Genomic DNA, 9,181 nt, shown 5'->3' on the forward strand with positions numbered 1-9,181 from the left:
CCCCGCGGCCCCGCCCCCACCAGTCGTAGTCCACCACGGCGATGCTGAGCCCCACGCTCTCCACGCTCTCGGGGGCCACGTCGAACACCAGCGCCTCATTGTACGTGGGGTTCAGCGTGTTCTTCTTGATGGAGGTTTTGCGCTTCTTCAGACGCCGCCCCTCGCTGATCAGAGAGGCCTTGACGTAGGGGTCTGGGGCGGAAGGAGGGGACTGGAGGAGGCCTCCTCCCTCACACCAGGGACGCAGGCCCGGCCTCCTCCCTCCGACCCAGGTAGGCCCAGCCTCCCGCTTGCCCCCTCTGTGACTCACCTGAGAAGCCCGTGAGGTCCATCGCTTTGAGGTTAGAGGCTTTGATGATGGTCACGGTGAGGCGCCCGGCAGTGGGGAGGTAGCAGAGTGAGAAGTTGAGCTCCCCGAGATCTGCCTTCTCCTGCAGTGGGGAGGGGGCTCAGAGACTCCAGCCCCTGACCCTGCCTTGTCCTCCCCGCGCCCCGGGAGCCTCCCTGTCCTAGGCCCCTGCTTTCCCATGCACTGAATCGTCTTGATTTGAGTCTGGGCCGAGGGTTCAGCCCCTGAGCCGCCGCTGCCAGACTGTCGAAGCCGGTTTGCTCTGCATGAAGACGGTAAGACGCAGGAGAGGGAGGGACAGAGAGACAGACAGTGGGGGTGGGACCAGGAGAAACAGGAGGAGAGGCCGGAGCACTGACAGGTCCCACTGGAAAGAGATTCAGGGTGGAATTCTACCCTGAGAGGGACCGTGACCTGGACAGGGACAGAGAGAGACCGCGGGCAAACGGGCCTGGGCTGCAGGACTACGGAGACCCGGAGAGAGGGAAGCCCCCGCGAGCACAGACTGGACCCCACGCTCTGCGAGAGGAAAAGCCCGGGAGACGGCCACTTCCTCACGTCCCATAACCCCGACCCCTGCCACCAGCCTCGGGGCCTGGACCCGCAGCTCCCGAGGACCTTCCGGGTGCGGGACTGAGTGAGGGGACCAGTGGAGGAGGACCCTAAGTGACGATGACAGGAGATCACGAGAAGGGCCAGGCACAGGGAGACCAGCTGGGCACGGAGAGGGCAAATGGGAAACTGAGGCCGGAACGGGTCCCCTTCTGACGCAAGGACCAGTCTCACACCCTCCCACAGCCTCCCAGCCCTCAGAGAACGGAATGCTCGGTAACCCAGGGGCCAGGATGGGGGATAAGGAGTCAGGGGTCTGAGGCGTGGGTCCCCCAGCGAGGCTGAGGAGGGGCTGGGGCACGGATGGACACACGGGAGAGTGACCTGCCGGAAGGGAAGTCATGACAAATGGTTGTCCCATCTGGGTTAGGCCGCCAGGGAACTGGGGGCCCAAGCCCCACAATCTCGAGGAATTAGGGGGCAGCCCGGGCACCTCTGCTTACAGGGCTCAGGGGGAGGGGACCATGGAGAACAGAGGGACAGAGAGGAAAGCGTCTCAAGGTCAAAGGTTAAAAGAATTAGGAAGTTCAGAGGTAGAGAGGGCTGGGCTCCAAGAAGACTAGAAGTTGGGGCCAGGAGGTTGGAAGGGTGCGGGAGAGGGGAAGGGAGGTGAGCAGTCAGGACCCGAGGTCAGAGGTGATGTCACAGGCCAGTTGTCAGGAAGTGGGGACCCAGTCCCGAGGCCGAGGTGTGGCCAGGTCGGACAGGGCAGGGGTCCTTGCTTCACTCCTGGGGTGGCTTGGACGCTTGCGGTACCATGTGGGAGGAGTTAGGCTGTCCGGGTGCACAAGCCCGGGCCTGGGGTGGGGAGGGCACTGACCGAGCCGCCCTCCATGATGTCCCTCCAGAGCGGGCGATCGGGGGGCTGCTCGGCCAGCTCCAGGAGGTTGTCCAGCACCACCTGGCCGATGAGGTCATGCCGCGAGAAACGGTCAAAGTCGTACACGCTAAAGTGCAGCTTGCGCTGGGCCAGCTCAGCCAGGGGCACCGAGAACTGGAACGTCTCGTTGAAGATGGGGTTCAGGGTCTTCCTGTGCACCTGCGGGGTGGACGGGAGGAAGATGGACACCGACCCCCAGAGGCCGGCTTCCCCCTCCGCCCGCAGCCCCAGGAGTCTGGCCACCGCCCCAGACCTTAGTCTGAAACTTCTTCTTGCGGTCAGGTAGCAGGTAAATCTTCACGTAGGGGTCTGAGAAGCCATTGGAGTCCTTGGCCGGGAGGTCCAAGGCCTGCAGGATCCGAACCACCAGCTGGTCGGAGCCGTAGAGGTACCGCAGGGCAAAGCTGATGCGGCCACAGGGGGTGCCTGCCTCACCCCCGCCGCCCCTCCGGCCCCCCGGGCCGGTGCCCTGGTACAGCTCGGGCTTGATCTGCCCGATGAGTTTGGCTTTCTCCTCGCCGCCGGGCAGGGGGAGGGAGAGGGCGGGCGGCCGCTCCTCGCTGTTGGGGTCCGGCTGTGTAGTCAGCGTCTGCTGCGTGAGGGGCCGCGGCAGGGCCGGGTACCTGTGGGCAGAGGGGTGCCCAGGCAGGGCGGGCGGCTGTGATCCCTGCCAGTCAGGCCGCTCACCCCCTCCTTGCTTCAGTGCACCTGGAACAGGCTGCCTGGGTGCTCTGAGCTCAGTTTCCCCGCTGGCATCAGAGAGGGGCGTTCACTCCCTTTCTAAGCTCCCTCCGGCCCAAACCTCTGGACCTGGGATGACGCAGGAGGACACAGCTCAGCCCAGCGCCCTCTCCAGCTCCCCACCCTCTGCCCACCTCTCGACCACCACCACCGACCACCACCGCCAGTCCTAGCTGAGGCCCGTCCTCTCACGCCTGGCCTCCTGGCCTGGCTCTCTCCCTCCCATCAGCCACACATGGCACAGAGGGTCTCTCTCTATGCCAGAACCAACCCTGTGTGCAGCCCATGGCCCTGGCTATTCCCAGGACGCACTGCACCAGTTGCCTCCGGCCTTTGCCAGGCTGGCCCTCGCTCCCACCTCCTGCCTGGCTGCCTCTGCAGGTCTCAGCTGAGCCCCTTCCCCTCTGGCCTGGAGCAGGGTCACGGGGGCCCTCCTGCAGATCAGTAGTTCCTTGAGCTGCTTTCTGCCTGCCTGCTGCCCCCCTAGATGGTGAGAGCCATGTGGGTGGGGTCTAGGGTCTTCCTGGCCCAGGGTGCACACGATGGAAGAGGGATGGGGAGCTGACTGCAGGTCCCCACTGCTGCTCCTGGCTCAGAGTGATGGGGGCGCAGCTGTCCCCATGCCCACCTCCTCCCCGCACAGCCCCGTCCTCCGTCAGATCTGAAGTCTGGGGCTGCACCCACCCACGCTCCAGGATCCTGGGCCGGTCCCCTGGGACAGCTCAGGCTTGATCTGCCGGATGAGCTTGGCACCAACACCCCCATTTCCCTCCTGCCCAGAGCTCCAGAGAGCCGCGGGTGGGAAGAGGCTTGGGGCCCAAGTTCCCAGTGGACCCTGGCTGCCCGGCCACTGCCTCTCTCACCTGGTGCTGGGTGCGAGGCTCGTGACCTGCTGATGAGACTGGGCGCTGGGCAAGCTGCCACTGCTGGGAGGCAGCAGCAGCAGCCCTGAGCCCGCCCCGGCCTCGGAGGGCAGCTCAGGAGACGTCTGGCTCGCTTTGACCCCAGCGGCCACCACCACGGCGGCCGCAGCCTCAGGGTAGGAGTCCATGTCCAGATAGGAGGGCTCGGGGGGGTCGGAGCCCCCTAGGCTGCCCGGCTCCAGCAGCTCGGCAAAGGGTGGATGGTGGGCAGCATGGGCGTGGTGGTGGGGGGCGCCCAGCAGAGGGTGGCCGCCCAGTCCGGCTCAGTCCGGCCCCCAGGTGCCCACCGCCACCCACCAGGCCGGCCAACCCCACCCCAGGGCCCAGGTCTTTGCGTAGGGGGCCACCGCCCACTGCCGAGCCTCCCTTGTCCCTCCAGGGCACCCAGCACAACTTCCAGGACACGAAGAGGGAGACGCCGAGAAGGACAATGCCACAGAAGGTCACGATGACCGACAGCAGACTCACAGAAATGTCTGGAAAGAGTGAGGATAGGGGTCAGGGGTCAGGGGTCAGGGGGACTCTGGTGTCCCCAGAGGGCCAATCCCAGTCGCTGGCGTGGATCTTCCCAGGCACTCTGTACACAGGACTTCCCCTTCGGGCATTTCCTGTAACTGCTTTACAGTGACACTGAGGTGTGTCGGCTCCTGCACGTGGTAAAGGACACAGCTGATATTGAATCCAGCAGTCTGCTCCAGATTTTACTTTTTTTTTTTCCTTCAGTACTGGGGATTGAACCCAGGGCCTTCACACTGAGCTACATTCCCCAGTCCTTTTTATCTTTTACCTCACAACAAGATCTCACAAAGTGACCAAATCGTCTGTGCTGGGCTGGGACTTATCCCGCCTCAGCCTCCTAGACAGCTGGGATGACAGGCGTGCACCACTGCACCCAGCCAGATTTTATTTTTTGGGTATCAGGGATCAAACTCAGGACCTTGCGCTTGCAAAGCAGGCGGCAGAACCACTGAGCTAAATCCCCTGCCCCTAGATTTTACTCTTAATCATTAGCCCACAGGGCTTGTGTAAGAGGACACAGCATCTGAGGCAGGACCGAGGCCCCCACCGTCATGCCCAGCGGTAACGCAGGAAGTGTGGACACCGTCAAGCGGGTCAGAACTCAAACCGCAGCTTGCTGCATTGTCTCTGGAACCCACCTTAACCACTCTGAGCCTTGCATTCGCTATTTTCCAAATGGGAACAGTCTTTTCCTTAGGTTTAGTGGAATGTAGAAGGCACATGGCATGAGGGATACAAAAGCAGACACGTGGAGAGGTCTCAGTGACACAATCATCCCCATCTCCCTGGAAGTAAACTGAGGTTGACAGATGCAACATCATCTGCCCAAAGTCCCACAGCTGGGGGTGACGGGCTCCTGGCCTCCCTCATGGGGCTGTTATGATGCCTCGGTCCTTCCCAGTGAGCAGCGGTTCAAATGTGACTTGAAATCAGAATCATCAGCCCCACCGTGCCATCATCATACCCAACAGCCTCCACATGCCCACGACATCTGGCTTGACCCAGCAGAGACCCTCGCATGGCCCCACCGCTGCCGCCCAAGGCTGGGGCTCATTCTGTGATCGGTACCAGGAGTGGGGTCCCAGAATGAGGAGCAAGGAAGTGCATATTTGTTTGGGAAAGGAAGGGCGAAGAGCAGGAATCTCTCCTCCACACCGGCCATGGGCCATGGTGAGGGTGCAGGGGGCCTGAGCCCTTTCTGCGAGGTGGGTCAGGCCGGACGCTGTGTTCAGGACGTGTAGGGCAGGGGCACCCCTGGGGCCCTGCTGCTCAATGCATGACTTCTCCCCTCAAGGCCCTGTAACCTAGGGAGGACTTGTCCCATTTTATGAGAAAGCTGGGACTCAGATGGAGGAAGTGACCCCACAGGGCCACTGCCAGGCCCTGACTGAGGGACCCTGGTCTCCTGCTGTCCCCTCTCTCTGGCTGCTCTGTCCTGTGCCTGCTGTGGTTTCCAGGGACCATGAGAGCCAGAGGCAAGGACTTCGCCAGCCTCCTGGACATGGACCAGACAGCTGCCAGCTGGACCGAGACCTGTTCAATGCACTGTGGACCCTTTGAGCCCTGCCCAAAGGGGAGCCTGGCCCTCAGCCAGCTCCTGGGAGGACTCCTGTCAGGACAGACAGACGGAAAAGGGCTCAGGTCATGTGCCGTTCTGTCTGGTAAAGTCACCTTGGTCACCTGGCCTTCGGGCCACACTGGGCAGTCTCTACCAACACTGAGACTTAAGTCGGGGGCCACAGACACACAGGAGGTCAGCTATGTCTCTGTGACCAACCTCCACAAATAGACCCCGGGCATAAAGGCTGCTCTGGTGGATGACATTCTGTATGTCTTGTCACGTGTCATTGGTGGGAGAATTAAACATGTCACGTGACAGCCTGGACTCTCCTGACCTCAGGCCCCTGCGCTGCCCTCCTTGTGGAGCTGTGCTGGGGGTTTCTGCAGTGATCAGCGGTAACCACAGCCGTGATGGCTTTCGGAGCTGAGTCCTTTATGCAAAACATGGGGTGGGGACCCCCAGACTTCGGATCTAGACTACCCAGGCTCAAACTCTGGCTCTGCTGCCTCCCTGAGGCCCTGAGCGAACAACATCCACCCTGGCTTCCTTCCTCAGCATGGTCTCCTGGCCAGTGCTCTGCCAGTGGGGCTGCAGCAAGGGCCCCCGGCAACTGCTTTCTCCTTCCTTGCTTGGTCCTGTGACCTGGAGCAAGTCCCTGCACACTTCTGAGCCAAAGGGGACGATGCATACCCCCAAGGGTCACTGCGAGTGGTCAGTGAAACACGCCCAGGGGCCGGGCCTGGCCCCTGGACTACAGCGGTTGCTCAGTACCTCAGGCCTGATGGCCACTTAGCAGCCGCCAGGCGTCCCACACTCCTGTAAGGGCTCTACTGCAGCTGTCTCCTTTGGGAGCTGGGACTACAGGCGTGCACTACTGCACCGGGCTGGTCAGTCATTTTTGTTACCCCTGTCTTCCAGATGAGGAAACTGAGGTGGGGAAGAAGAGTCGCTAACCTAAAGCCATCCAGGTGGTAGGAGGGGAGATGGGACAGGAACCCAGGACTCCAGAGCCCGAGCTTTGATTCACTGTGCAAGACCCATGACATGCAGAGGAGACACTGGGCGGCCATCGAAGCGGGAGGCCCACAGGGCAAAACTCAAAAGGCTGGGGTCACAGGATGGACCACAGCTCCTGCTCCTGGCCAGAGCTTTGGTGAATAGGCCAGCAGCAGGCAGGGTGGGGGAAAACTCTAACTGGGACTGGCCCATAGGGAAGGGGAAGCTCTCCCGGGCTTGGCCGAGATGCGGGGATGCTGACCTGCGTCGGGGCCCCGGGGGTAGCCGGGGATCCGGCTGTTGAACTCCTGGCATCTGTCTCTGGTGTCGGCGTCTCGGAACCGTGCGCAGAGCTCCGAGACCAGGATGAGCGCTCGCCGGCAGAGATCTTCCTCATAGTCTCCGGACATGGTGGCCACCTGGTCCTGTGCTTGGGAGGCGCGGGGCAGAGGTGCAGAAGGGAAGGGAACAGGGGAGGAGGGAGGTAGGGGTGTGGAGGTGACAGTGGAGAGAGAGAGATGAGGAAGGACGGGTGAGGGAACAGAGCAGGGGTGGACGGATCAGGGGCCAAAAGCAGAGGAAGAGGGATGAGGGGACAGATATTGGGAGAAAGGAAGACAAGGAAAATCTCAGGAGCAGAGAGACACAAGGGCCAAAAGTGGGGGTGGGCAAGAAAGAAACAGGGTTGGACACACCAAAGGGACAGAAGTAGGCAAGAGTGGACTGGAGGACAGAGAACAGGGCCAGGCAGACAGGGAGGGGACACTGGGGAAGCCAGCAAGGGTACACAATAAGGACGCACCGATAAAGGGACAGGCAGATAAGGAGTCAAAGGTTATGGGTGCACAGGTGCAGGGACAGACTTCAGGGAAGACACAATGACGACACACGCCTGTCACACATTCATTCAACAAATGTCCACCGAGCGTCAGTGAGGGACCAGGCACTGTGCCGGCTGTGGCAGATCCCTCAGGGAAGAAAGGTCCAGGGCGCCCTGACTTCCTAGGGTCCCAACCCAAGCAGAGGGGACAACGAGAAAACCAGAAAGCCAACACACACCAACAAATGAGACACAGGAAGCCCAGGAGGAATAGTTTAAAACAAACACAGCTGGAGGATGTGTTGCCAAGGTTGGGGACAGGGACGGTCAGCATGGGCTCCCTGGGGTGCGGGGGATGAGACAGAGCCCATCCTAAGCAACGGGCAGTGGAGCTGAGTCAGGAAAAGCATTGAGGCAGCAGGAACGGCATGCGCAGGGCTCAGGTGGGAAAGGGTAGGAGAAAGGGCCAGACTGGGACGGACAGGGAGCTGGCAAAGAGGGGCACGGAAGAGGAGCAGGTGTGGTGGTGGCTGGGAGGATGGGACAGAGTTGAGGCAGGGAGAGATGTGAGGAGCAGAGCCAGAGGGAACGGGGAGGGCGAACTGGGGCCCAGAGGAGAGAGAGATAAAGAGAGAGGGAGATCAAAGAGGCGAGAGCAGCCACGGAGACAGAGAGATGGGTGGACGGAGGGCCGGGCGGGAGCGTGTGGCAGAAATATCTTCCAGAGAGAAACAGTGGCATCAGAGAGGGGGAACGAACGCAGAGGGAAAGGACAGACAGACAGACAGTGGCTGAAGATCACAGGAGAGGAGAGGAGAGTTGGGGAGGGTGGGGCATCCAGGAGAGGGGTGTTGGGGTAGGAGTAGGGGTGACCCACGGCTGGGAGCCAGGCTTCAGAGAGTTGGGAAGGAGATGAGGAGCAGAATTACGGACGGACGGACAGACAGGGCTCACAGACGGGCAGGTGTGGTGGGGGTGCAGCACCGGGCCAGGACTCGAGCAGGCATGGCCAGACTCACCGGCGCTTATCCCTGCCTGGTCCTGTGTCGCAGCCGAGGCGGCGGCGGGCGGCAGCCCATGAGGGCTGCAGGGCAGATTAGGGGCTGCGGACCGGTTTCCACCAGCGCCGGGTGGTGGTGGAGAAAGGGTGTCAGATCTGGGAGAAGGGGGCAGGCCGGGACAAAAAGCTCAGTTCAAACCACACAGCTTGCCCTAGACGCGAGCCAGCAGCAGCCAGACCCCAGGCGACCGCGGGGGTCCAGCCGCCTCCTCCCATCTCAAGCGCCCCCTTCCCAGCTAGCGCTAAGCGCTTTGGAACTACAATTCCCGGCAGGCATCGCACTCGCGCGGCTGCGGCTTGCCCGGCCCGGTGCCGCGAGGGCTACTGGGAGTTGAAGTCTTTAATGCCTCTCCGGGCTGCAGAGAGATTTTTTTTTTTTTTTGGAGGTGTCGGGGGAGAGGGGGGGTTAAAATGCCAGGGTCCCAAGACTCTGCAAGGGAGGGCAACGCTATCCAGGACCTCCAAAGGCCGCGCAGTCCTAAGACCTTAGGGGTCATGGCATGTGCTAAAAGGTCCCCAGGCCGTAGGAATCGGTGGGAGAGGAGTGGGGTACCCCCAGGTGTTTCGGGGACCCCGTTTCCAGGGCCATGTGCCCCTCCCCCGGGGCGCCCGGCGAGCACTGCAGACTCCCCCTAAACTGCCTGAGATCCGCGCGCTGCACCGACCCCACCTCCCACGCTTCGGGGCCACCCCCGCCCCCCAGGACGGGGTTGGGGCGGG

The 9,181-nt window shown here is 62.0% G+C and overlaps 1 protein-coding gene across 1 annotated transcript in view; it reads right to left on the reverse strand.

Annotated features, from left to right (window-relative positions):
• Syt3 (synaptotagmin 3) overlaps positions 1 to 8,766 on the reverse strand; it is a 12,313-nt gene extending 3,547 nt beyond the window's left edge. The window contains 8 exon segments of the mRNA XM_010640865.2: positions 17 to 192; positions 311 to 431; positions 1,782 to 2,000; positions 2,095 to 2,464; positions 3,446 to 3,768; positions 3,770 to 3,981; positions 6,844 to 7,006; positions 8,421 to 8,766. Of these exon segments, the coding sequence (XP_010639167.2) occupies positions 17 to 192; positions 311 to 431; positions 1,782 to 2,000; positions 2,095 to 2,464; positions 3,446 to 3,768; positions 3,770 to 3,981; positions 6,844 to 6,991 (1,569 nt within the window). The 5' untranslated portion in view covers positions 6,992 to 7,006; positions 8,421 to 8,766.
• Between the last annotated feature and the right edge of the window lie 415 nt (positions 8,767 to 9,181).

The sequence above is a fragment of the Fukomys damarensis genome, unplaced genomic scaffold (assembly GCF_012274545.1).
Source record: "Fukomys damarensis isolate Sample0158 unplaced genomic scaffold, DMR_v1.0_HiC HiC_scaffold_19, whole genome shotgun sequence".
Lineage (NCBI taxonomy): Eukaryota > Metazoa > Chordata > Mammalia > Rodentia > Bathyergidae > Fukomys > Fukomys damarensis.